At 52.7% G+C, this 27,648-nt stretch overlaps 1 protein-coding gene across 3 annotated transcripts; it reads right to left on the bottom strand.

Moving 5' to 3' along the window:
* Window positions 1–2,391: 2,391 nt before the first annotated feature.
* Window positions 2,392–27,165, bottom strand: LOC138827479 (ADAMTS-like protein 4). Of its 3 annotated transcripts, XM_070023013.1 has the most exons (20): window positions 27,014–27,165; window positions 16,037–16,119; window positions 15,009–15,116; window positions 12,816–12,901; window positions 12,603–12,660; window positions 11,696–12,036; window positions 10,918–11,581; window positions 10,594–10,696; window positions 9,229–9,365; window positions 8,733–8,937; window positions 8,318–8,490; window positions 8,045–8,156; window positions 7,771–7,956; window positions 7,492–7,621; window positions 6,983–7,187; window positions 4,489–4,665; window positions 4,008–4,214; window positions 3,740–3,919; window positions 3,298–3,442; window positions 2,392–3,161 (listed from the first exon to the last, which is right to left on the bottom strand). In XM_070023013.1, the coding sequence occupies exons 4-20, from the start codon at window positions 12,830–12,832 to the stop codon at window positions 3,025–3,027; spliced, it is 3,177 nt and encodes a 1,058-aa protein (XP_069879114.1). In that variant the 5' UTR covers window positions 12,833–12,901; window positions 15,009–15,116; window positions 16,037–16,119; window positions 27,014–27,165; the 3' UTR covers window positions 2,392–3,024. The 3 variants fall into 3 exon arrangements, with proteins under 3 accessions (XP_069879114.1, XP_069879112.1, XP_069879115.1); XM_070023011.1 differs by lacking the exons at window positions 16,037–16,119; window positions 27,014–27,165 and adding an exon at window positions 15,548–15,632; XM_070023014.1 differs by lacking the exons at window positions 16,037–16,119; window positions 27,014–27,165 and adding an exon at window positions 15,215–15,422.
* Window positions 27,166–27,648: the final 483 nt, after the last annotated feature.

Below are 27,648 nucleotides of genomic sequence, written 5' to 3'. Positions count from 1 at the left end.
CCCTCTAGGGGACCAGGAAGTAGGGGTGCTTTGGGGTCAGGTTCTCTTTCCTATTTTTTTGTCGGGTTTTTTTTTGTGGTTTTTAAGAAAGAATATAGACATAATTTTTTATTTTTTTATTTTTTTTAATTAATTAATTAATTTTTTTTGTCGGTCGTGGGGCCTGAACTCTGGGCCTGGGCACTATCCCTCAGCTCTTCAGCTCAAGGCTAGCACTCTACCACCTGAGCCACAGTGCCACTTCCGGCTTTTTTTCTTTTTGCTTATGTGGTGCTGAGGAATTGAACCCAGGGCCTCAGGCATGCAAGGCAAGCGCTCTACCACTGAGCCACCTTCCCAGCCCTAGACATAATTTTTTAAAGCATTATAAAAATATAAGGAATTTTATTTGTCGGTTGTGGGGCTTGAACTCTGGGCCTGAGCACTATCCCTCAGCTCTTCAGCTCAAGGAGAGCTCGCTGCTGCTAGAGCCACAGCACCACTTCCGGCTTTCTAGTGGTTTATTGGAGATAAGAGTCTCATGGACTTTGCTGCCCAGGCTGGCTTTGAACCGTTATCCTCAGATCTCAGCCTCCTGAGTAGCTAGATTACAAGTGTGAGCCACTGGCACACAGCTATTTTTCTTTTTCTTCTTTTTTTTTTTTTTGTGCCAGTTCTGGGGCTTGAACTCAGAGCTTCTTTTGCACAAGGCTAGCACTCTACTACTTAAGCCACAGTGCCACTTCCGGCCTTTTCTGTTTATGTGGTGCTGAGCAATAACCCAAGGCTTCATGCATGCCAGGCAACCATAAGCCACTTTCCCAGCCTTCCTGAATACTTTACAAGAACACTGTAGGGACCTCAGTAACCAGAAGACTGAATTATGAAAGGCAATGAAATGAGGGTTTCAAAAAGAGGAAAGAGAGGGTGCCCCCTCACCCCCTTCCCACCAGCTGACAGCCCACATGAGCAGTTAGAAGTTGGAGGCCGAGAGGGAGCTCAGGGGTGCTCAGAGATGGGAGGCTGGAGACCCCCACCCCCCATATGGCTGCATTCTTCACCTGTGATTGGCTCGCAGGCTCAGGCAAACTCCAAACCTGCCCAGCAACAGCCTTGAGCACTAAGAGGCCAGAAGAAGAAGGGGAAGGGCCAGGAAAGTCAGCTGAGTGGGGCCTCCGCCCAGCCCAGCCCAGCCCAGCCCAGCTTCCAGGAATCACTGGGAGGGCCTCGGCCCACAGCCCCTCCTCCTCCTACCTAGGCCTGCCTTCAGCCTCCTGTTTCTACTTCCTGGCTCAGGCCCCATTTCTCTCATTTCCCCACCACTCTCTTTACCAGGTCATTAGAGAGGGGAACTTCTCTGATAGCTCCTTCGTCCCCCATCAGTTTCATTTTCTTCTCCCCGTGTTTCCTTTTACCGCCTCCCAGAAGTCTGTCCATTCTCAGCCACTTCCAGCCAGAGAGACCCTGAGTCCTTCACAAGGTCCAAGTATGCTCAGAAAATAGTACGCGAGCTAAACTGTTTCTGCTGGTCATTATTAATGGCCCAGCCCATCTAGCCTAGAGGAGAGGGAGCCACGGGGCGCGGCTGTCTTCTGTGTGTTGGGGTGGGGGTGGGGTGTCTGCTTCTGTTGCCCTGTTGTCCATCCTGAACTGAGAGACTCAGCCCTCAGAGCTGTAGGGGTCAGGGAGAAGCTGTTCCCTCTTAAACCGCCTCTCTAGCAAGTTATTTACCTTAAGTGAAGAAGCGATGGGGGAGGGAGAGGAAGGAGGAGACTAGGGGTGAGACATCCCAGAAGAATGTATCTTTGGCAGAACATCCAGTACTGTGTTGGCCCCGCCCTTACCCGGTCCCAAGTCCCGTACAGCCAGGCCTGGCTCCTCCTTCCCCAAGCCTTTTCCTTGAAGCAAGGGGGGTAGGGGGGAGGAGGAGAAGTGACTTCCCCTCCCCCCCCCCCCAGGAAAAGGTTAACAGGGAAATGGGTAATAGCACAAAACAGAGGAGAGGCTGAAGCTCAGAGCCAAAGAAGGAGAATAGGAAAAGGGACTCCTCAAAAAGCCAGCTGCTAGCAACTCAGTCTGGAATTGGAAAGTACTACTAGATTCAAACACTTGACAGAAAACCCCCCAGAAACCCACCACCGGCCACTTCCCCAACTGGAAGCTTCCCCAAGCTTCCAACTCCATACCTTGAATTGGGAGAAGCAGTGACCCCTCGTGGTCAACGAGCAACCTGCAGGGCTGGGGCTGGCCTGGATCCTGTGCTTGGTGCCGGCTACCTCAGGTAGCCTGGACTCACTGCCCTTCTCCCCCACACTCCTCCCAGGCCTAGATGATCCCCCTCCACCCTACATGCTGATCCCACATTGCTTAGGTAGTTTGGATGTCTGGGTTCTCATGAAGACAATGAGCATGTTTCTCATTTGTCACAATCAACTTTAATAAAAAATAAATTACTTCTGGGTTGGGAACCATTTTAGGAAGTGGGAGGAGCAGGGTTGAGCGAGGGTGTCTATGCAACCTCTGCCCAGCTGGTCCCTGCTCTAAGTAAGGTAGGACTGGAAGTGGCCAGCTCCCATCCCTGGCTAATATTCCCTAGAGAAACTAGGGAGGGGGATATGGGGATAAGAGACAAAAGGTCAGCTTCAAAGACGTAGGGCCTGGAGACAAGAAATGAGGTTTAGGGCACAAAATTGGAAAGGATGGGGAGAACACACTCGAAGGATCTTGGATTGGAAAGGAGCTACAACCTTGCTTCACGAACAGCTTTGCAGACTCATTTCCCTACTTTAGGGAAAGTGATACACATAAATGGGGGCATACACCCATGCAGGCCAGTCACTTGGAGGGCATATGTGCACACACATCACCGCACCATAACCACGCTGTCAACCATGCTGTGGCCTCCAGGCTACTCTCAAGTCACCTTGGAGGACATCCCCGGTGAGACTGGGACAGGCCAGAGAGCCAGGGGGTACAGAGTGGGCTGATGGATGGTTGACCAATGCTGGCATGAGAAACCACAAGGAGAGGGCCCCATGTCCCATTTCAGGCAGGCTCCAAGGAAGACCTCTCCAGGACATGGGCACAAGAACGGCAGCAGGTGGCTGTGTAGTAGGGGTAGACGCAGAGCCGAGCCTGTACCACCAGGGGGCAGTGTGGAGAACTGTCCTTGCATTGATCATCTGGGGACAGAGGAAACCAGTGAGCGCAAGACAATTACAAGCCTCCCTCTGCAGGTGCTGCTGCCCGCTCCCACAGATCCTTACACGTTTCTGCCCATACTTCAGCTATTTGGGGTTGGGGAGAGGGACTCTTTACCAGGGCGTTGGCTGCAGGGTTGGCTATTACAGGGTCGTTTCTTGGCAGGTCGTAAGTGAAGAGGGCATCGGACACTGAGAGTCTGGTTTGTGCTCAAGCACTGGACCTCCCTTGTCTGCACACCTCCCTGGCAGGAGCGAGAGCACTGTGGAGACATTGATCATATCAGCCTTTGATGGACCTGGGGCTCCTTTCCAGGCCACCACTTCCCTCTCTGAAAAGTAGTTGTAGGCTATTATCCAGGAACGATGTGAGCCTCCCAAAGGAGAGAGTCCACCAGTGCTCCCAAGTCCACAGGAAGTGGGACAATGATCCCTCAGGTCGGCTTGTCCTGGGGTTCACAAAGGCTTGGAGGAGTGCAGTGAGAGAAGCTCTCTACCCCACCCCCTTCCCCGCTTCCTGGAGGCCCAGGCTGAGCAGAGCAGGCAAGTCAGGCACTCACTGGACTCCAGGGTGTAGAAAACCATCGGTCTTGGCAGGCCTGGCCTTGACAGGACTGCAGGGCAGGGGGCCTGGGAAGGTGGGAACAGTTGCTAGGAGAAGTCACATTGAACTCAGCCCCCAGTTTGGACACACAGATGACATCTCGACGCTGAGTGCCAGAGCCACATTCTGAGGAGCACTATGTAGGGAAGGGGAGAAGAGCAATCACACCCCCAATCACTGATGTGGAATCCCCCTCCCATCCCCCTCCCAGATCCTTAGCTCACCTCACCCCAGGGCCCAGTGTACCAGCGCCGGGTCATTTCACACGGGCCTAAGCTGCAGGCGCGCATGTCAGGGGGGCGGCTTCCTGGAGGACAGCTCTGCTCGCTGGCTCCCACTCCGGCTTCACCCTGGCCCTCCTTCACGCTGTCTCCACTCCCGAGGCAGACCACAGACCGGCGCTGGATCCCCGTTCCACACTCGGCTGAGCACTGTTGAAAAGTAGAGCTGCCTGTGAGAAGGGAAGCTGCTGGTGACCAGACAGGATGGCAGGCGAGGGGCTGCAGGGTCCCAGGTCCCAGAAGGAGTGGAGGAATGCCCCCAGGGGAAACACAGCTTGGTGTCCAGGCCCAGGAAGGTATCCTGGAGTTCCCAGTGTCAAGCACATTATGGGTACTCACTTATACACGTTGATTGAGCTGTGGCCAAAAGCCTGTAACAGGGCACCTTGGGTGTGAGACTCGGCTAAGGGTGTGTGGGACCCACCTTGGCGCTCCAGTCGCTGTGGAACCACGCTGTGGCGCAGGGCCCCATGTCGCAGGCCTCTCTGCTGGGGGGCTGGGGCGGGCCTGACGCACACTCCTGCTCGCTCACTTCATCCCCGTTGTTTCCAACACAGCGGACCTGCCGGCTCCTCTGGCCTCGACCACATCGAACAGAGCACTGAGGGGAAAGGGGGACCTGTCTCCATCGAGCCTTTGGTCCCAGTGGCTTTATGAAGAAGCAGCTGAGCACAAAACTCCAGCCCCCCAGTCCCTGGTTCAGTCTTTTATCTGACATGTATGGGGTGCCATATGAGATGTTGTTTAAAAAAAAAGGGGGGGCTGGGAAGGTGGCTCAGTGGTAGAGTGCTTGCCTTGCATGCATGAGGCCCTGGGTTTGATTCCTCAGCACCACATAAGCAGAAAAAGTCAGAAGTGGTGCTGTGGCTCAAGTGGTAGAGTACTAGCCTTGAGTAAAAGAGCTCAGGGACAGCATCTAGGCCCAGAGTTCAAGCCCCACAACTGACAAAAAAAAAAAAAAAGTTTCAGGGCTGGAAAGGTGGCTCAGTGGTAGAGTGCTTGCTTAGCATACATGAAGCCCTGGGTTCGATTCCTCAGTACCACATAAACAGAAAAAGCCAGAAGAGGCACTGTGACTCAAGTGGTAGAGTGCTAGCCTTGAGCAAAAGAAGCTCACTGACAGTACCCAGGATCTGAGCTCAAGGCCCAGGACTTGCAAAAAAAAAAAAAAAAGTTTCCACTGGTGGCTCACGCCTGTAATCCTAGCTACCCAGGAGGTTGAGATCTGAGGATCTCAGTTCAAAGCCAGCCCAGCAGGAAAGGCTGTGAAACTCCTATCTCCAATAAACCACCAGAAAACCGGACGTGGTAATGTGGCTCAAGTGGTAGAGCGCTAGTCTTGAGCTGAAGAGCTGAGGGACAGCGCCCAGGCCCAGAGTTCAAGCCCCACGACCGACAAAAAAAAAAAAAAAAAAAAAAAAAAAGTAATCTGGAAGGTGGAAAACCACTGCTCTTTGCTGTTCTTTCCTCCTACTGGTACTGGGGCTTCAACTTAGGGTCTGGACACCCTAAGCCCCTTAGCTTTTGCACTCAAGGCTAGCACTTTACCATTTGAACCATACCTCCACTTCTGTTTTTGTTTGTTTGTTTGTTTGCTGGAGATAAGAGTTTCACAAGCTGGGCGCTGGTGGTTCACATCTGTAATCCTAGCTACTCAGGAGCCTGAGATCTGAGGATCATGCTTTAAAGCCAGCCTTGGCAGCAAAGTCCATGAGACTTTTTTTTTTTTTTGGCCAGTCCTGGAGCTTGGACTCAGGGCCTGGGCACTGAGCTTCTTTTGCTCAAGCCTAGCACTCTACCACTTGAGCCACAGTGCTACCCCTGGCTTTTTCTGTTTATGTGGTACTGAGGAATTGAACTCAGGGTTTCATGCATGCTAGGCAAGCACTCTACCATCAAGCCATATCCTCAGCCCTCTATGAAACTCTTACCTCCAATTTACCAGAAAACTGACAGTAGCCTAATCAAAAGAGCTCAGGGACAGTACCTAGGCCCTGAGTTCAAGTCCCACAACCAATAACAAAAAGACTCATAGGCTTTCCTGCCAGACCAGCCTAAAACCTTACTTCTCAGATCTCAGCCTCCTGCCTGAGTAGCTAGGATTATAAGTCTGAATCACTGGTGCCAGGCTTTGCTGCTGCTCACTTCTTTGTGTGCACGTGTGTGTGTGTGTGTGTGTGTGTGTGTGTGTGTGTGTCTGTGTGTGCTAGTCCTAGGACTTGACCTCAGGGCCTGAGCACTGAGCTTTATTTATTTATTTTTTGTCGGTCATGGGGCTTAAACTGTGGGCCTGGACGCTGTCCCTCAGCCCTTCAGCTCAAGTGGAATACTCTACCACTTAAGCCACAGTGTCACTTCTGGGTTTTGGTGGTTAACTGGAGATAAGAGTCTCATGGACTTTCTTGTTTGAGCTGGCTTTGAACCGTGATCCTTAGCCTCCTGAGTAACTAGGATTATAGGTGTGAGCCACCAGCACCTGGCTTGAGCTTTTTTTTTTTTTTTGCCAGAGCCTGAACTCTGGGCCTGGGTGCTGTCCCTCAGCTCTTCAGCTCAAGGCTAGCGTTCTACCACTTGAGCCACACCACTGCTTCCGGCTTTTTCTGCTTATGTGGTGCTGAGGAATCAAACTCAGGGCCTCATGCATGCAAGGCAATCACTCTACCGCTGAGCCACCTTCCCAGTCCTTGAGCTTTTTTGCTTAAGGCTAATACACTACAAATTTGAGCCATAGCTTTACTTCCAGGGTTTTTGTTTTGTTTTGGTGGTTAATTGGACTCTCACAGGCTTTTCCAGTCCAGACTAGCTTTGAGCCACAATCCTCAGATTTCATCCTCCTGGGTAGATAGGATGACAGGTGTTAGCCACCAGTGCCGGGCACTGCCCATATTAAGGGTCTTCCTCACCAGCATGCTACTCACCTGGCTCCAGGGGGAGCCAACCTCCCAGTGGCCACAAAGGCGTAGCTGGCAAGCCTGGGTGATGTTGGGCCGGGGGAGATGTGCACAGCGCTCAGGAGGCACCGAGGAGCCACCGCCCCCAAACTCCTGCCGGCAGTGCAGCTGGCGGTGCTGGGTGCCGGGGCCACAGGAGCGGCTACAGGAGGTCCACTCGCCAGCCTCCCAGCTGTGGGTGTGGGAAAAGCAGGGGAAAGGGAGAAGAGGGAGAGGGCATGTCTCAAAGTGCGGGGCTGCTACATAGGGTGAAAGGAAAGTACACTGGGCTGAGGATCTTTTAGCATTTGTGGGGAACAAGATTTCCTTCCTGTCTATGCCATGCACATCAACCTTTCCAATCTAATGTTGTCTCTCTGCAGCCCAGAGACGTGGGGCTGGATGCCGAGTCCAGGTAAGAGCCTGTGGTCAGGGAGCAAGTCCAGCGACAATTTTATGTTCTTAGTTTTCTAACCCTCTCTGTGAGCTATACTCACTATGGAGGGCATGGGGGGCCATGGCAGGGTTCAAATGAGGCGGGGGGCCTGGCACCCACAGCACAGCTGTGTTCATCCAGTTCTTGTCCTGACTCACGGGAAACGCAGAGGTAAATGGCGCGCCAGACACCTGAAGAGAATGAGAGAGAATCCAGGGAAAGGCAGGGCGGCTCAGAATCGAGTTTCTGTGGGGTCCTAGATACAGCGACAAGGTGTCATCCCCGATCCAGGATGTGGACTGTGCAGAGTCAAGCTGAATGCATGGGTGTGAGATCTCACCTTTGCCACAGGACACAGAGCACTCAGAGCGTCCTACTCGTTTCCAGTACCCGGCTGGAGACCCCAGGGCTGTCCTGAGATCAGGCGGGGCGGGCATCTGGGGAATCCGCACCTGCCGCTGAAGGGTACCTGGGCTCCGGGCTGGGCGGGGTGCTGATGCGGGGGGGGGCTCTTCCCTTAGCATCTCTGGGCAGGGGCATGGAGGGGGCAGCTCAGACACCGTTCCACCACCTTGGAGCCAGCTTCCGCCTCCCTTTCCTGGGATCAGCCTTACCAAGCTGAAGGTGGGGGATGGGGGGCTCTGTGGTGGGGCTCTGGAGGACTGGAGGAGGTGCAGAAATGACATACTGATAAGAAACACCTGGATTGTCCTCCTGAAAGATCATCTGGAGAGAAGAGACGGGAAGGAGTGGGGGAGGGGGAGGGGGAGAGAACGATCCTAACACCTGCACTCTCTCCCATTGACCCCCAAGCTTCGCTTTGAGTGGGAGAAGTCCCCTGAGCAGCCAGCTTCCTGCAAGGGGCGGGGGGTGGGGAGCAGGCGTACATAGACATCCACGGGCTGGGTGGTGGGGCCTTCAGCTGACAGACTCTCCGCCTTGCCCTCCTCCCGAGGAGGCCGGTTATAGTGGAACACAGTCCCTCCAGCCGAGTAGGACCCTGGGGGATCCACAGCCCAGTTCCCATTGATGATGGAGCGGCCCCCAGGGCCGCGAAGTGCTGGGAGGAAGACATCCAGAGATCCAGTGTTAGCCATTCTGTCTTCCTTCCCATCACCTCCTGAACAGAACCTAAGATAACCCTAAGCCACCTCATTTTCCTCACCCTCTCCACAAGCCAGGGAGAAGGCCATCTACTTTGCCCTGTCTGAGTTTTTGGATATGCGGAATAAGGAGTGAGGAAGACAGAACCAAGAGACCCAGCGAGGAGCCATAGCGAGGGCTGGGGAATGCACGACTCACCAAGGTAGTTGGAGCTGGGCCGGAGCTGGGCGATTTGGAGTTGGGAGGCTCCAGCTGGAATCCACAGGATCTTCTGATAGCCCAGTGGGCCTCCCCGGTCAGTGAGGTTCCCCGAAATGAGGCGGCAAGTAGAATCGTCACCCCCACAGACTCCACAGCTATCCGGACGCCTGCCAGAGCCGAGGATCCCATCACAGCCAGGGCGCTGGGGAGAGGGAGTGAGGCTAAATACCACCTCACCCCCCCCCCCCATCCACTCTGGAGCTGAGGAGCTCACCGCCCATCTTGCCCTGTGTGCTACGAGAGCCGCGCCATTCCCAGCCAGGCTCAAGGAAGCATACATGCACTTGGCAGGACTCCATTGCAGGCCACTCTCCCATCTGCCCAGCTTGGCTTGGCTTCCCCTTGGCTAGCTCAGTCTGTTGGGTGTTTCGTTGTTGGAATGATGAGTTAGACTGTGTGTGTGTGTGTGCATGAACTCCCCGTCCTCCCTCACCAGACAGCGTCCGCCCACACAGATGTCAGGGGCTCCCGGCTGACACAGGGTCCCATCCTGGACCTTTTCGGTGTGACGCACGTAGAAGCGGAAGCCACGGGGGCGGCAGTTCAGCTCACAGCGTTGGGAACCTTGAACTGAGGGGCAAAGGAGAAGGTGGTTATCTGGGGCTCCTGCAGTGTGTGTGTGTGTGGGGGGTCTACGACTCTAGGAAAAGCCCCAGGGATTGACAGCAGCTCTGCCTGTTTTATTTGTTGTTGTTGGTCGTGGGGCTTGAACTCTGGGCCTGGGAGCTGTCCCTTAGCTCTTCAGCTCAAGGCTAGTGCTCTACCACTTGAGCCACAATGTCACTTCTGGTGTTCTGGTAGTTAACTGGAGATAAGAGTCTCATGGGGCTGGGAAGGTAGCTCAGTGGTAGAATGCTTGCTTTGCATGCATGAGGCCCTGGGTTCGATTCCTCAGCACCACATAAGCAGAAAAGGCCGAAGTGGCACTGTGGCTCAAGTGGTAGAGCACTAGCCTTGAGCTGAAGAGCTGAGGGACAGCGCCCAGGCCCAGAGGTCAGGCCCCACGACTGACAAAAAAAGAGTCTCATGGATTTCATGTGCAGACTGGCTTCAAACCACAATCCTCAGATCTTAGCTTCCTGAGTAGCTAGAATTATAGGCGTGAGCCACCCATGCACTGACCAAGATTTTTTTTTTTTTTTCTGTTGGGCTTGTTGTTACTGTTTTGAGACACAGACTGACTATATAGCTCAGGCCAGTGCTTCCTAGACATCTTCCCAGAGGAATTCTACCAGAAAGCATCTCTGGACAGCTCCTCCCCAACATGACCTCTGTGCTGACTTGTCTATCACTATCTGACAGCTCAAAGGCCCAGGCGGAGACCTCTACCCCCCTTTTCAGGCCTGTGCTAATTCTGGCCCAGACTAGGGAATAAGAAACAAAGTATGAGCCAGGCACTACTTGCTCACTCCTGTAATCCTCTCTACTCAGGAGGCTGAGATTTGAGAATTGAGGTTCAAAGCCAGCCTGGGCAGGAAAGTCCAGGAGACTCTTATCTCTAATTAATCTGCAAAAAGCTGGAACTGGAAGTGTGGTTCAAATTGTAAGTGCCAGCCTTGAGTTCCATCCTCAGTACTGGCAAAAAGAGAAAGAAAGGAAGAAAGAAAAAAGGGGGGGGGAAGGAAGGAAGGAAGGAAGGAAGGAAGGAAGGAAGGGAAAAAAGAGAAATAGAAGGGGTATAATGGGAAAAAACTGGAAACTTCCAGGACTGAGAATGAGCAAGTGTCTTCCTCACTTCTCCATGGTGCCCAATCCCGAGCCACCCCTGCAGGGAAGAGCGAGGGGCTAGAAACCTCACCTTCAGTGAAGGGCTCCCATTGGTACAGCTGGCCCATGAATTCCTGGGAGTCAAAGGCTGCACACTGTAGAGCCCGGGGGTCTGGCTGGTCAGGCGGGCAGAGCTGAAGAAGGGGATAGACAACAGAGGAGTCAGAGCGAGGGAGGAAAGTTAGAGTATAGGCCAGGATTAGGTTAAGGGGAGAGTTAGCTCCACAGAAGAGCTCTGAGATCCTCTGATGCCAGGACCCTGCTCCCTCAGGTCCTGGTCAGATAAAAATGCAGCTGGGGCAGGGAGCAGGGCTGAAGTGTAGGCTTGGGAGAGGAGGCCCAGGGAAGAACTCACCGCTTGGCTGCAGGCTCTCAGCTGCTCGCTCTCCCCAGAGCATCTCGGGACAGGGCTACTGGGAGCAAAGAGGCTCCAGAGGGAGCTGGAGTCGGGGCCAGAACTCAGCAGAGGCAACCACCCATGTGGGTGGCGAGGGGCAGGCTCCACCACAGACCCCCGAGGATGACCACCTGGTCTCCAGGGCCCTTGGCCCTGCTGGCCTTGGCTCCGAGGGACAGAGCGAAAAGGGTCAGTGCGTGTCCTTACTACCTGCGGACTGGCCCTGCCCCGGGAACTTGGCACTCTTGGCTGAAGGGAGCTACTTTCTCCAGAGGAAGAGTTAGGCAAGGGCAGGCCCGTGCTGAAGGCCTGGGCTTTGGGCTGGGGCTGTGTGGGGACAGGGCTGGACCTGGGCGGCACCTGGGTGACAATCATTTCAGGCTGTGGGGGCTCTGCTGGGGGGTATGTAGGAGGGAGCTGGGTTTGGGGGTGGGGGCTTGTAGAGGACAGGTGTTCTCCTGGAGTCCGGGATGGTAGGGTCCCTGGGCCTCTGGAGGAGGACTCGGGGGGCGCAAGCCGGGGGGGCCTCTGAGGGTGCCTGCGGCTTCGATGCAGTGGCAAGGCAAAGGGCACTTTCCCATAACCAAACATTCCTGGCTTGATGGGATCTCGAACTCGGGACCTGAGAAGGTGTGGCAGACATGGGGAAGGGGTCACGGTTCTGGCCACCTCTGACCCTGTCTCTCCAGTCAACTTCCGGGCACCAAAGATCATCACCCTCCCCTCCCAGCCTCACCTCCGGCTTCCTTGCATCTCCTGGGTCTCCTCTCTCCCTGGCTGGGAAGCAGGACCTCGAAGTGGGCCACCCCTTCCCCGGGGCTGTGGCCTATAAAGGGGGTGGCTTTCTCTGAAAGCCTGGGCTCCGGGACTCTGACCCCGTGGGCGGAGGGCTTCTGGATGTCTTGGAGGTCGGGGAGGTAAAGGCAGGCCTGGGCGAAGTTGACATGTCCGGCTTCTGCGTTGTACCCCTAACCCACAGGGCTGGGAGCAAGAGGCCCACTGGTCCCAGGGCCCCCAGACCCCTTCAGGGACCCGGCCCTCCTCTGGAGGAGTCTGAACAGAGTGTCCAGACAACACCTACCGAGAGACAAAGGCCAGAGAATTACAGTGATATGGGGGCCGGGGTGGGGCACCATACAGAGGCTCTGTCTAGTCCATGGCTCAGAGTTTTTCCTGGCTCAAGGTCACATTTGGTAGCAGAGGGAGGACTCAGAACTTGGTCTCTTTTCTTGTTTGGTACCAGTCCTGGGGCTTGAACTCAGGGTCTGGGTGCTGTCTCTGAGTTTTTTGTGCTCAGGGCTAGCACTCTACCACTTTGAACCACAGCTCTACTCCTAGCTTTTTTGGTGATTTATTAGAGATAAGAGTCTCATAGACTTTCCTGCCCAGGCTGGCTTTGAACTGAGATCCTCTGATCTCAGCCTCCTGAATAGCTAGGATTACAGGCATGAGCCACCAGCACCTGGCAAAGCCTTCTTGGTGAGCTGGCAGAGGCTGGGTGAGCCCAATGTGAGTAGATGGGGGCCACAGCTCTGCAGCTGTGAGAAATGGGGGAGGGGGGATCTGAGGATGCCAACTGGAGGTTGGGGGAGGGGGCCGAGGATGCCAGCAGGTCGGCAGCTGCTCCCTTGGCCTGTGCTCACCTCCTGATCCAGGCAGAGCTGAGGGAGGCACAGAAGCAGCATCACACACAGCCTGGGGCTGCAAACCAAAGCCAGAAGTGAGTGGACACCCTGCCCCGCCCCCAGCTGCTCCCCACATCCTGGCTGCCAACTTCTCAGAAAGCAGAAGTTCCTTGCCAGGCCCCGCCCACCAGAGACAGAACCATCCCTCTACCCTTGCAGCCCCCGTCTTACCTGCCCCCCACCTCCATCGCTCTGCCCTCGATTGCCTCCCCTGGCCAGCAAGGCACTAATCAAGCATCTGGATGAGAAGGCTGCTCCTGCAGGGACAGAGCCTGGTGGTTACCTTCGGGGAAAATGGGGTGACTGAGAGAGGCTTCCTCACAAAAACAGCTCTGCCAGGGGCGGGGAGGAATGCTGCTTTTGTCATCTGCTGAGGCTGGAGGGTGGGGGTCTGACCTCAGCCTCCCAATGCACAGCTCGGTCCCCTCCCCTTGGCCTGCTAGGGACTTCATAGCAACTTGCTCAGTCTCAAGGAGGGGCTGTTTGCAGGCCAGGTCAGGAATGCAAGCAGGTGCTTTCTTGAGGTTTTCATCTGGTTCCGATTCCTACCCTCTCAGAACACCCTGAAAAGCTGGAGAGGAGTGAGGAGATGCCAAACACCCTCTCTGGGGAGCCAACAAGAAGCCCTGGGGCTTTTTTGAAGTAGGCTGTTTCCCCATCCACCATTTCCTCCTTCCCTCCTGACCCTTTCTCCCTTCTTAGGTATGCTCCTTGGGAACCAGCAAGCCGGCACATCTTGGCCTGACATGGCCTTGGATGCTTTTTGGCCTAGAGATAAACTGAGTAAGTTGAAGGCTCCATCTCTCAGAGGACAAGAGTGATGGGGGCTGGGAAAGTGGCTCAGAGGTAGAGTGCTTGCCTCACATGCATGAGGCCCTGGGTTCGATTCCTCAGCACCACATAAACAGAAAAGGCATAAGTGGCACTCAGTGGCTCAAGTGGTAGAGTGCTAGCCTTGAACTGAAGAGCTGAGGGACAGCACCCAGGCCTAGAGTTCAAGCCCCCTGACCGACAACAAGGAAAAAAAGACAAGGGTGATTCACTGTCCCCCTGGGTGCCAGCACCCATCAAGAACTGGCTCAATGGGTGCCTATTTCATGCACAACTATTTACAGCTATTTTTTCGCTTCATTCTTTTCCTTTCTCCCTTCCATCTTCCCTCCCTTCCTTCCTTCTTTCCTTCTTCCTTTCCTCCCTCTTTCTCTCTCTCCTTCCTTCTGTTCTTTCCTCTTCTTTCTTTCCCCCTGATTGGAGAAACCTCAGGAGGAGAGCAACTCCTAGCTTCTGGGGCCATTCCTTGTCTTGTCCCGTGCTGGAGCATAATGGGAAGTCCATCCTGGAGTCTAGCTTTGAACACTAGGGAGGTGGGACTTGGAACCCTCACCCAGGCTCACCATCTGACTCTCAGCAGCCCCTCTTCTCCAGCCCCTCCTTCTTAGTTCTTTCATCCTTCTCTTTGAGCCCTCCCCACCCCCACTCCTCATCCAGGCTTAGTTCTGCTTTCCAGGAAAAAAAAAAAAAAGCCCTGTTTCTGTTGGATCTGAGTGGTACCGCGGCCAGGAGAGGAATCCAGGGAGTGCTGGCTAGGTGGCGGCTCTAGGGCAGGAAGCAGCAGAGGGAAGGCTAGGAACGCGAGTGGCAACTCACTGCCCACCCCGCGCCCCAGGACCCCAGGACTTTGGAATTTGAGAGAGGGATCAAAGCAATTGGGTAGTATCATCTCAGCTGCTTGGGGTTGGGAAGGGAGTTACGGATGGCCTCTCCTTTCCAGGGGTCATTGAGGTCAGCAACCCCACCCTGATAGAAGGGGGTGAAGCTGAGGGGAGGACCCACATTCTACCCCAGCCTTCAGCCCTCTGCCCGACTGGAGGCTGGAGGGAAGGAGAGCTTGTTCTTTCTCGGATTGGGCTCTGTCTCTACCCCTTGCTTCTCTCTGCCACCCCAGGTCGAGTCCTGCGGCCTGCCCGGGGTCTACCCAGTACATCTAATCCTGTCCTGAGCTGGGTTTGGCTTTGGCAGATCCCTGGAGAAGTGAGGGGTGGGGGTGACGTGAGCTCCCGGGGCCCCGGCCAGGCCTGGCGCCCTCTCTGGAAAAGTCCCACCCTATCCTCCCCTGCACAGCTGGGCAGGGGGCCGATACCCCTCTCTGTGGAGACAGACACAGATCTGTACTCTCTCCCGTCCTGTACCCCTCATCTGGTGTCTTTTGGTGCCCAGGGTGAGGAAAAGAGAGGTCAGAAAGGATCGCTCCGTTATCGGCTGCACCCGGCCACACCTCCCCAGCCCGGAGAGCGATCACCGATCACCAGAGGGACCTGGGCACAGTCCCCCCCCCCCCGCCCTGTCCCTTCCCCAGGGACTCACCTCTAGGAAATGGGTCGCTGCAGGGCAGGGGAGGGGAGGGAGGGCTGGGGGTGGAGTCCCCGTCCTGGGAGACTCGTTGGTGTTCACGGAGCTCTCCGCTTCAGGGTCCTGGAGGACATCTAACAGGTGTCTCTCTTTTTCGTTAATCTACCCCCCCATCACCCCCCCCCCCGGCCATCGGGCCGAGCTGTAGCGAGGACACTCACCCGCATCCCTGCCGGCCACCCCGCTCTCAGTTCCAGGGGGGCCGGGGCCGGAGGGCGGGAGGCGCCGGCGCGTGCGGGGTGGTCTTGGTTATGTTACCCAACTTTATTATGTGACTTAGCAGGAATTCCTGGCTCATTCCCCGCCCGGGTGAGGGGACCAGAGTTCCAGGGGATCCGACCCCCCCCCCTTTCCCAGGAATTCAAACCCCGGGGCTGGATGTTCTTAGGAGATCATCAGCGCAGGGGCCGGGGTCGAATCCGGGGCGCGGGCGGGGCGCGCGGACCAGGGGCGGGCAGGGGCGGCGGGCGGGGGTCGGGGCGGGGGTCGTCTACCTGCAGTGCGCGCCCCCGGCGGCCCGCGGACCGGTCTGCGCCCGGGCGCTCTCTCCAGGCAGGCTGGCTCGGCGGCGGCCACTCGGGGCCCGGAGCCCCGCTCGGGACGCGGCCACCTCCGGCCGCGGCTCCGCCCCGGCGCCCGCCTCCAGCCCCGCCCGCCGCCCGCCACGCGCCCCGGGGCCCGGACTCCACAGCCCCCGCCCACCAGGCCACCCATCCCGGGGCTGCGGGAGGCGGACATCCCCTCCCCCCCCCAACCGACAGCTACGGGCCCCGACCGCCTGGGACAGTCGTCGTGCGCCAGGCACTGTCCCTGCGCCCAGGCTGGGCCGCCTGGGACTCCGGATTGAAGCTGGCGGCGCCTGCGCCTGAGGGACCTGGGCGATCCCTGGACCCCAGAGCGGGGTTCGCCTCTCTGGATGGAGTTGACCCCAGGTGACCGCAGATCCCGGTCCTCCACGCAGCCTCCCCTGCTCCCCGGTTCACCTCTGCTTCTCCTAGGTCGGGCGGCGAGCCGCGGACCTCCGTGCGCCTCGGGCTGTGCATCGTACGGCGGCACTCTCGGAAGGCTGTGGACCGAGCGCGCGGCGGATGAGGAATGTAAATGGTGTAAAATTCGTAAATATAAGGTAATGTGAGGTGGCGGAAGGAACGCGCGCCGATCTGAATTTCAGCTCCAGCAGTGGCTCGGCTCTGTGGTCTTGCAGTAGGATCCCCTCCATCTCTGTGGGCTGCAGTTGCCCCTGGGGGTGAAGTGAGAGCTGGGCGCCGTGGCTCCCGCCTGTAATACTAGCCACTCCATCACTGCCCATGGCTGCGCGCAGTGGGGAGCCCTGTCGTTCTAAGCGACTACAGGAAGCAAGAATAGGAGGACCACAGCCCAGTCCGGCCAGGAATAAAGCAAGACCCTACTTGCAAGGTGGCTGGGAAGGTGGCTTAGTGGTAGAGTGCTTGCCTCGCAGGCATGAAGCTCTGGGTTAGATTGCTTGTACCACAGACACAGAAAAAGCTGGAAGTGGTGCTGTGGCTCGCCTGGTAGAGTGCTAGCCTTGAGTAAAAAGAAGCTCAGGGACAGTGCCCAGGCCCTGAGTTCAAGCGCCAGGACTGGCCAAAACAAAAACAAAAACAGCACCAAAAAACCCAAAGAGGTGGGATGTAATCTTATGTGGATGACACAGTTAGCTATGTCTAGCCATTTATATTTGGAAGAATACACCCCCATACTCTGTAGTGAAGGCTGAAAGAAGGATTTTAAACTTTTTTTTCTTTTCATTTGTTATGTTTATACATTTTTGACTTGTCTGACTGGGGTTGTCTGCTACTCCATAACCACAGGATCCAAGGGATCATCCCCACAGCCTCAGCTTCAGCTGTTGTAGAGTTATGATTGTTATTATTTAGAGAATTGAACTCAGGGCCTCAAAGGTGCTCTACCACTTGAACCATGCCCCCAGTACCTGTTGTTTGAATTTTTAAACCACAAAGCATGATCAGTGTACTAGCTATGTTAAAAATAAATACATGAGGTGAATTTGACCAAAGTGCATTAAATTCATGTATTGTATGTTCAAAATAAACCCTTTGTATAACTGATACATGATAAAATATAATAATATATGGCTGGCATAGAGGAGACAATAAATGGTCACGATAGTGACCACTGTTGGGTGTAATTAGCGTTTTTTGTTTTGTTGCTTGTGGGCACTGTTCCTGAGCTCTTTTTGTTCAAGGCTAGCACTCTACCACTTTGAGCCACAGTGCCATTTCTGATTTTCTGGTGGTTAGTTGGAGATAAGAGTCTCACTTGCTTTCCTGCCCCGGCTGGCTTTAACCATGATCTTAGCTTCCTAAGTAGCTAGGATTACAAGCATGAGCTTGTGGCATCTGGCATATAATTAGTGTTTTGTTGTTGTTGTTGTTTGTTTTTTTTGCCAGTTCTGGGGCTTGAACTCAGGACCTAGACACTATTCCTGAGCTTCCTTTGCTCAAGGCTAGCACTCTATCACTTGAGCTACAGCGCCACTTCTGGCTTTTTCGGTGTATGTGATACTGAGAAATCGAACCCAGGGCTTCAGGAATGCTAGCAAGCACTCTACCACTAAGCCACATTTCCAGACCATAATTAGTGTTTTAACTGACTTTTGGTTTAGGGTCTTTGATTCCCACCCTCCTCTCTTTCTTTCTTTTTGGTCGGGTCTTGGGGCTTGAACTCTGGGACTGGGCACAGTCCTTGAGCTCTTCAGTTCAAGGCTAGTGCTCTACCACTTGAGCTACAGGGTCATTTCCCGTTTTCTGGTGGTTTATTGGAGACTTCCTTGCCCAGGCTGGCTTTGAACTGTGATCCTAGATCTCAGCCTCCTGAGTAGGTAGGATTACAGGCATGAGCCACCGGCACCCAGCTTTCTTTCCTTTTCTTGTGCTTGTTTTAGGACTTGAATTCACAGCCTCGTGTTCTTACTTAGCTTTTTTTACCCTAAGTTTGGTGCTCTGCCACTTGAACTACACCTTTGTTTCTGGCTTTTTGCTGGATAATTGGAGATAACAGTCTCTCAGATTTGTTTGCCCAGGCTGGCTGCAAACCACAATCCTCAAATCACTGCCTCCTGAGTAGGTAGGATTACAGGGGTGAGCCACCAGCACCCAGCTTTTAAAAAATTTATTTTTCTTTCTTGGTACTTGGGTATGAACTTGGCCCTGTACAGCTTTCAGCTAGTACTCTACCACTTGAGTCACACTCTAGTCCTGTTCTTTATACTGGTTGTTTTGCGATGGAATATTGTAGCCTTTCCTGCTTAAGTTAGCATTGAACCATAATCCTCCATGCCTCAGCCTCCTGAGTTGCTAGGATTACAGGTATGAGCCACTGGTGCTCTGCTATAACTCCTATTAACAAACAAAAATAAAAAATAGAAGCTCTAGGTATATTTATTGTACAGCTCTAAAAAATAACAAAGGTCCTTGGTGCCCTATACATTTTTTTGGGGGTGGGGGGAGGTCCGGTCGTGGGGCCTGAACTCAGCCTGGGCGCTGTCCCTCAGCTCTTCAGCTCAAGGCTAGCGCTCTACCACTTGAGCCACAGCGCCACCTCTGGCTTTTTTCTTTTTGCTTATGTGGTGCTGAGGAATCAAACCCAGGGCCTCATGCGCTCTACCACTGAGCCACCTTCCCAGCCCCCCATACATTTTTTTGTTTGTTTTGTTGGTCTTGGGACTTGAACTCAGGGCCTAGATGCTGTCTCTCAGCTTTTCCATTCAAGGCTAGCACTCTGCACCACAGCACCACTTCCTGTTTTCTGGTGATTAATTAGAGATAAGAGTCTCTCAGGCTGGCTTTGAACTATGTTCCTCAGAGCTCAGCCTCCTGAGTAGCTAGGATTACAGGTGTGAAACACCAACACCCAGCTTAGCTGAAATATTTCCCCAGGAATAAAGGCATTGGAAGGTTCATTAATACTGGGTTCAGAGAAGCAGGTGATACCACTAAGATGATGAATACGAGACTATAAAGTTTTCGAGCTGGAGATGATGCTTAGTGGTAGAACTAGAGCTTTTGCCCTAGGTTTGGTTCTGGAAGGGAAGGGGAGGGGAGGGAGAAGAAATTTGTTTCCTTCCCCTTTTAGTGGTTCTTCTTCTCCTCCTCTTCCTTTCCTCTTCCCAGTCCCCCCTTTTTTTTTGGGGGGGGTCCAGTCGTGGGACCTGAACTCTGGGCCTGGGCACTGTCCCTGAGCTCTTCAGTTCAAGGCTAGCGCTCTACCACTTTGAATCACAGGGCCACTTCCGGTTTTTTCTGTTTATGTGGTACTAAGGAATCGAACCTAGGGCTTCGTGTATGCTAGGCAAGCACTCTACACTAAGCCACATTCCCAGCCTCCCCCCCACCGCACCCCATATACTTCTTTGTATATTGGTTTTCTTTTCATGGCGTAGTTGTGCTTTGGTTTTTGTATTCGTAGGGTTGCAGGAAGTATTTGAGTTAGAAGTGGGCATGGTGCTTCACAGTGGAATCCTAGTATTCAGGAGATTGAAGCAGCTGATGGGTTAGGCCAAGCCGAGCTACACAGTGTTTTTCTTTTTCCTTCTTTTTTCTTTCTTCTTCTTCTTCTTTTTTTTTTTTTTTAAGATGGGAAGTGGGGGAAGGGAGGGAAGAGGAGGGAGGTAGGGAGGGAGGTTTGAATTGTGACGTTATAAAACAGGTAAATGGCCAGGTGCTGGTTGCTTACACCTGTGGCCCTAGCTACTTAGGAGGCAAAGATCTGAGGATTGCCATTCAAAGCCAGCCTGGGCATGGAAAGTCCTTGAGACTCTTATCTCCAATTAACCACCAGAAAAACCGGAAGTGGTGCTCTGGCTTAAGTGTTAGAGCACTCACCTTGAGCTGAAAGCTCAGGAACAGTGCCCAGGCCTGGAGTTCAACCCCATGATGACAACAAACAACAAATAAACAACAACAACAAAAAATAAACAGGCAAATGAGCCCCAGGTGCCCAGGCCTTCTCGTTGCTTTTTTACTGAGAGGCTTCTGTGGTTTTCTTTCTCAAGAAAAGTTGGGAAATACCCTGATGTCACAATTATTAAAGCTAATTTTAACATATTAACAAGTCAGTAGAAAAAGAAAATCAGAGCTGGGTGTCCCAGGCTCCCCAGGATGGGAGGCTGAAATCTGAGTATTGTAGTTTGAGGTCAGCCCTGGCACGAAAGATGGTGAGACTCGTCTCCAATCAACCATCAGAAAATCAGAAGTAGGTCTGGGAAGGTGGCTCAGGGGTAGAGTGCTTGCCTTGCATGCATGAGGCCCTGGGTTCGATTCCTCAGCACCACATAAGCAGAAAAAGCTGGAAGTGGCACTGTGGCTCAAGTGGTAGAGCGCTAGCCTTGAGCTGAAGAGCTGAGGGACAGCGCCCAGGCCCAGAGTTCAGGCCCCACAACTGACAAAAAAAAAAAAAAAAAGACCAGGAAGTGGTGCTGTGGCTCAAGGGATAAAGCACTAGCCTTGAGCTAAAGAGCTAAGGGACAACGCCCAGGCCCAGAGTTCAAGCCCCACGACCAAAAAACCAAACCAAACCAAACAACAACAACAACAACAAAAACCCCAAAACTTCAGGGACAACACCCAGGCCCAGAGATCAAGTCCTAGGACTGCCACAGAAAGAAAAGAAGAAAAAAGAAGAACAGAGCACAAAACACAGCTGAGGGTCAGATTTATCTGGTAACCCTGGATCCCGAGTGCCTACAGAGCTTGGAAAGCCATAGGTCCATGCCCCCTCTCAGGAGAGCTGGTTTATCTGGAGATGGTTGGCGACACTCTCCTAACTACAAGCATATTTATAGTGCTGGACTGGAGGGAAGGGCCTTTGCTCAGCCCTAGAGCACAGTGCACAGGAGGAAGGGCGGGTGGAGGAAGGGCCGGCAAGATATTTTGGGCCAGGTAACTCACACCCCGTCAGCATCCACTTATCCACCAGGAGACAAGCTGATGCAGGACAGGAAGACAGACCCGAGACAGGGAAGGGAGTCCGGGAGGAGGGAAAGAGTCTCTGGAAGTTTGTAATTGCAGAGAACTGAAGGTCAAAAATAGTCCTTTCCATTAAGAAATGGCTATGGACCAAAGAGCTCAGGAGATTCACCACAGCTGCTACCTCCCCTGGCTTTGTGTGGTCTGAACATGTTGCATTAAAAAATAAATAAATTTCACCTAGAAACAAAATTAAAAATAAGTCCAAGTTAAAGACTAAAAAAAACACACAACGAAACAAAACACCAACAACTTTCTGTGTCTCAGCTACTTGTAAAATACCAAGTTAAACTTGTGACCCCTATCTCAAGTATAACAAGAAGTTTTTTGTTTTTTGTTTTTTTGGTTGATCATGGGGCCTGAATTCTGGGCCTGGGCGCTGTCCCTCAGCTCTTCAGCTCAAGACTGGCATTCTACCTCTTGAGCCACAGCACCACTTCTGGCTTTTTCTGCTTATGTGGTGCTGAGGAATCGAACCCAGGACCATCATGCATGTTAGGCAAGCACTCTACCACTGAGCCACCTTCCTAGCTCAATGTTTTTTTTTTGTTGTTGTTGTTGTTGTTGTTGTTTTGTTGGTCATGGGGCTTGAACTCTGGGCCTGGGTGCTATCCCTGAGCTCTTCAGCTCAAGGCAAGTGCTCTACCACTTGAGTCACAGCACTACTTCTGGTTTTCTGAGTGTTTTATTGAAGATAAGAGTCTCATGGACTTTCCTGCCTGGGCTGGCTTTGAACCAAGATCCTCAGATCTCAGCCTCCTCAGTAGCTAGGATTACAGATGTAAGCCACCAGCACCTGGCTAAGACGTTTTTGAAAGCATCTACTTCTGTTTGTTTGTTTATTGTTTTAATTAGCTTACATAAGTTACTAAATATCTACTTCTGGAACTCAGGGCCTTGGCACTGTCCCTGAACTTCTTTTGCTCAAGGCTAGCACTCTAGTACTTGAGCCACAGCTCTACTTCTGGCTTTTTCTGTGTATGTGGTACTGAGGAGCCGAACCCAGGACTTCTTGCATGTGAGATAAGCATTCTACCACTAAGTTACATTCCCAGCCCACATCTATTTTTTTTTAATTGTAAAGATACTATACAGAGGGTTACAGTTACATGAGTAAGGTAATGAGTACACTTCCTATCCACATCTATTTCTTAAAGTAGAAGCATCCAAGGTAGGTGCTGGTGACTCATGTTTATAATCCTAGCAATTCTGGAGGCTGAGATCTGAGGATCTCAATTTGAGGCCAGCCCAGCAAGAAAATCCATGAGATTCTTATCTCAAACTACTTAGAAAAAGCCAGAAGTGGCACTGTGACTCAAGTAGTAGCTCGCTAGCCTTGAGTACAAAGAGGCTTAAGGGCAGTGCCCAGGCCCTGAGCTCAGGCCTCAAGACGGGCAAAAAACTTAAAAAATAAAAAATAATAATAACATAGCTACTTGGAGGTATTCCTCAGTGGAAGAGTATGTGCTTAGCCTTTATGAAGTCCTAGGTTTATCCTCAGCAACAAAATAATAATAGTACTATAACAACAACAACAATATGGCTAATATTAATATAATATAGCATTTACATAGCACTTACTCTGTGCACGGAATACATATAAGATGTGTATAAGAACTTTTCACAAGCTGGGAAGGTGGCTCAGTGGTAGAGCGCTTGTCTTGCATGCCTGAGGCCCTGGGTTTGATTCCTCAGCACCACATAAGCAGAAAAAAAAAAGCCGGAAGTGGCGCTATAGCTCAAGTGGTAGAGTGCTAGCCTTGAGCTGAAGAGCTGAGGGACAGTGCCCAGGCTCAGAGTTCAGGCCCTATGACTGGACCCAAAAAAACCCAAAAACAACAACAACAAAAACACAACAAGAGACAGACCAGAAAAATCAGTTGTTGTTTTTTTGGTGCGGGTGGGGTGGGGGAGGCTTTAAGTCAGAGGCGTATGCTGAGCAGGCAGTCTGCCCCTTGAGACACACCTCTAGCCTAAAAAACAAACCCCAAAACCCTGACCATTTACCCTAAGCTTCATGGCCAGAAAGGGAAGGGCCAGTTTGCTAATCAGGCACTATTAATTGAATAAGTTGTGTAAAGTACAAATTTAGGGGAAAGGTCATCAGAATGTACTTGATGACTGTTGGTCAATGCCTGGCTCAAGTGGTAGAGCGCTAGCCTTGAGCTGAAGAGCTGAGGGACAGCGCCCAGGCCCAGACATAGACGCAGAGCTGGGCCTCAAGCAGTGGAGTACTAGTCTTGAGAGAAAAAGCTAAGGGAGAGAACCAACGACCCTGAGTTCAAGCGCCAGTACACACACACACACACACACACACACACACACACACACACACAATGCTACTTGTGTTGAAGTAAGCAACATGGTAAATTAAATATTCCTGTGAAACACTCACCCCACCCCTAGGTCACTGTTTGTGCCAATATACACAGATGGGCCCAGAAACGGACATGAAAGGGTTGTCTTTCCCCACAGCTGTCACAGGAGCGACTTGACCTGTCACCACCATTTTCTTCAGGAATCTGAGGGCGAGGACCCCCCCCCCATATTTACCTTCTCATCCGTCACCTCCCCTTGTATACAGTAGGTATTTAATAAGTGCCTGTGGCGTGAGCACAGGAGTGAGTTGGTGAGCCCTGCCTTAGTGCTGGCCGCGTTCCAGCCCTTGCTGCGTGCTGTCTCACCCCGTCATGGCTGAGCTGGCATTTAGGTGATGAAACAACGAAGAAACAGGATGTGGCCCATTGGGTCTGACGCCTGCGACATGGCTGCGCACTCCGGTCCTCTAGTCACTGCTCTGCAGACTGGGAATCCCGTCGGGAAATCTCAGAGCTAGAATTCTCCTTGCTTTGCTTACTATAGTTCAGCTAACTAGTACCTCTCAGACAGGCCCAGGGTCCCTGAGATACACTTGGCCTCTGTGCCACCCCGAGCTGTGTGTCTGCCTGTGGATAGGTGTTCTCAGAACGGGAAGTGCTGGGTAAATGTTTACGGAATTGAATGAATTGACTGGACGTGACCTTGCCGGTCATTAGGCTTACAAAACGATCAGTACTTCAACAGCCATGGTAAGTGCTTGGAGCCCCTGTCCTCTGTTTGTGCTTGGGACACAAAGTAGAGTTCCTGGATTAGGCCTCCGGCCTCCAAATATTTGGAAAATATTGCTCACCTGCTGATTGGGAAGGTTTCTCAGATGACAGCTTTGGTTGGATATCGTCTTCCCATAACTGTTTTATAGATTTCTTTCTTTCGTCAGTTGTGGGGCTTGAACTCAGGGCCTGGGTGCTGTCCTGGAGCTCTTTTGCTCAAGGCTAGTGCTCTACCACTTTGAGCCACAGACCACTCAGGGTTTTCTGGTGGTTTATTGGAGATAAAAGTCTCACAGGCTTTCCTGCCAAGGCTGGCTTTCATCCACAGTCCTCAGATCTCAGTCTCCTGAGTAGCTAGGATTACAGGCGTGTGCCACCAGTGCCCAGCTTGTTTTATAGATTTGATAAAATGGAACCTGGGAACAGTTAACCAGGATCCCTCCCTCTCACATAAACCACCACTCAGCCCTATTAAGATGGCTATACTAGCTGGGCTCTGGTGGCTCAGGTCTATAATCTGTAGCTACTCAGGAGGCTGAGATCTGAAGATCACAGTTCAAAGCCAGCCCAGGCAGGAAAGTTCCTGAGACTCTTATCTCCAATTAACTGCCCCAAAAAGCTGGAAATGGAGTTGTGGCTCAAGGAGGAGAGCACTAGCCTTGAGCACAAAAGCTCAGGGACAGCACCCAGCTTCTCAGTTCAAATCCTAGGACTGGTGCACGCTCGCATGCACACACACACACACACACAGATTGCCACACTTAGTGCTGGGCCTGAACAGACAGTGAGGGAGAACAGCGCTGAGCCATTTGCAGACCCCAGTGCCTTCTGGGAGCTATGTGCTCTGGAGCACACTAAGCTTCGGCTTTTCCATCAGTAAAGTTGGACTAATAGTGGTTCCCAGCTTATCTACTTCATAGCTATGTAAAACAAAATAAAAGGAACAGACTGTGTATAAAGCTGTAGTCATGTACAAAAATAATAGTTCTATTTTTGGCAGTGCTGGGGATTGAACTCAGGGCTTTGTGTTTGCTAGACTGGCACTCTACCACTTGAACCCTCCCCCACCTCTACGTTTGGTTTGGCTAGTTATTTTATTGTTTGGGTTTTTTTTTTTTAACTGTATTTTTTTTTTTGTCTTTTCTTTTTTGGTACTGGGGATCGAACCCAGGACGTTGCACTTGCTAGGCAAGCGCTTTGCCACTGAGCTACATCCCAGCCCTGGCTAGTTATTTTAGAAATAAAGTCTAGTGAACTTTTCTGACTAAGCTGAACTTTTGTCTGGGCTGGCCTCAGATCTTCATCCTCCTGCCTACACTTCCTGAGAAACTGGGACTATAGGCATGTCTCCCCTCCCCTCCACTTACTTAGCAACAGTGTTGTTGATGATGTTTAATGATGATGATAAAGTTTATTTTAGCAGCCGGGCACCGGTGGCTCACACCTGTAATCCTAGCTACTCAGGAGGCTGAGATCTGAGGACAGCAGTTCAAAGCCAGCCCAGGCAGGAAACTCAGTGAGACTCTTCAATTGACCACCAAAAACTGAAAGTGATGCTGTGGCTCAAGTGTTAAAGCACTAGCTTTGTCCTTTAGGACAGCGCCCAGGCCCAGAGTTCAAGACCCATAACTGACAAAAAAAAAAAAGTTTATTTTAGCCAGGTGCCAGTGGCTCACACCTGTAATACTAGCTACTCAGAAGGCTGAGATCTGAGGATCATGGTTCAAAGTCAGCTTGGGCAGAAAAGTCCTTGTGAGACTCTCCAAAGTACCACTCAAAAACCAGAAGTGGAGCTATGGTTCAAACTGGTAGAGTGCTAGCCCCCCCCCCCAACACACACACACAGAGTTTATTTTAGTTGATGTGCTGCACAGATCAAGACTCTGGATTTAGTGAAAACTTAACACTGTCTATTCCACTGCCCAGACTTCCTTGATGAGGATACTCTGAGTCCAGCAGGACTTTGAGCAAGAGATGCCAGAGACAGCCATACTCTTCACATGCTTTCACAGAAGGTAGTGATCCTGGCCAAGCCTCTGTGCCAGAGACTGGGGGGAAACTGATGTGGCTGGCTGGCGATCTGGGCAGAGCCATCCTCTTTGCTAAGAAGCCTGGCAGCAGATGTGGCACGGGGGGCTGAGCTCTGTGATCTCTTCATCATGTGGCAGGCTCTTCGGGAGGGCTACAGTGGCCGCTTCCCTGAGGGGCGATCACAGAGAAGAGTAAGCCAGGCCTGAGATCGCCACACATGTTGAGAAAACCCAGCAAACCTTTTGTTTGCTTCTCCAACTTGGAATTACACTTCATATACTGGCCACGACACAGCACTGTGACCAATTCCCAGATCAGTTGCAGATGCTGTGCTCAGGGCAAGAAAGAGTGCATTTTGTCTTCAGGGAAAAAGGTAACAGACGCTCATCTTCCCTCCCCGAAATGATTAGAATGAATTCTGTGATAACTGACGTCCCGCCTGGGAGCTCATTCTAGAAGTGACTGGGGAGTTCCCAGTTCCCTGCGGAGGAGACACGGCCCTAGCTTGTGGACATCTCTTTCTGAGCTAGGGAGCAGAGCAGAGAGATCCGGAGGGGAAAAAAAGTAAGCAAGATTTCCCCCACCACCTGAGCTGAAAACATGCTCAGGGCCTCTCCTGGCTGGCGTGGCCACTGGTGATTTTGCCCACATGCCAAGTGCTTCCTCGCATTTGCAGAGCAAGCCAGTTTGGTGTCAAATTCATCTCGACACATTGTGCTGAAGGCCTGAGAAAGGCAGACATAAAAGGGTAGGAACGAGGGTACAGAGCTGGAGACTGAAGCCGGAGAGGCGGGCAGGGCGGCCGGAGGAGAGGCAGGGATTTCACACATACCAAGCTCTTGAAGTCAGCAGCAGGAGAGTCAGGGCCCGCTGTGAGGGAAACACAAGTCGAGGCAGGAGGGAATGCGCTCAGCCTCTGACCACAGGCCCAGGCCCGTCCCGGTGGACGAAGGGTGGACATGTCTGTTCCTAGTGCTCCAAAGATCCTCCTTCATGCAGCTTCTTCACCCTCACGCCCTCTGGACCCAGCCCAGCGCTTAGCTCAGCATGCAGACTCTGCCCTCTGGCCTCCCGCCTGTATCTCCAGCTCTTGCCACCCCCAAACAAGCTGCCCACCCCCAGCCAGGACCTGGGTGTCTCCTCGCCCCCTCATGCAGGGCGGGGTGCTGGAGGCAGTTTTGGAGGGAGCAGTGGCCTCCTGGGATGGCCACCATCCCACGGAGTCCTTCACCTCGACTAGCCTGCCAAGTGATTGCCAAGTAAAGGGGCCAGCCCTCACCTCCAGGTCTTCTTGCCCATGAGCACCACCGGTGCCCTTCACGCCTCCAACAGGGAGTCTCCCTACTCTGACCAAGTTTGCTGTGACCAAGAAATTCAGCTTCTCAGTAACCTAAATTCCCTGCAAGCCCCTGCCGCACTCAGTGCCCTGGCAGAGGCGGGGAAGGGGGGGGGTTCCTTGGGAGGGAA

Source organism: Dipodomys merriami, unplaced genomic scaffold (assembly GCF_024711535.1).
Source record: "Dipodomys merriami isolate MVZ:Mamm:240054 unplaced genomic scaffold, mDipMer1.0.p SCAF_156, whole genome shotgun sequence".
Classification (NCBI taxonomy): domain Eukaryota; kingdom Metazoa; phylum Chordata; class Mammalia; order Rodentia; family Heteromyidae; genus Dipodomys; species Dipodomys merriami.
Note: the sequence above shows the minus strand (reverse complement) of the source record. Positions and strands in the feature narration are given on the sequence as shown.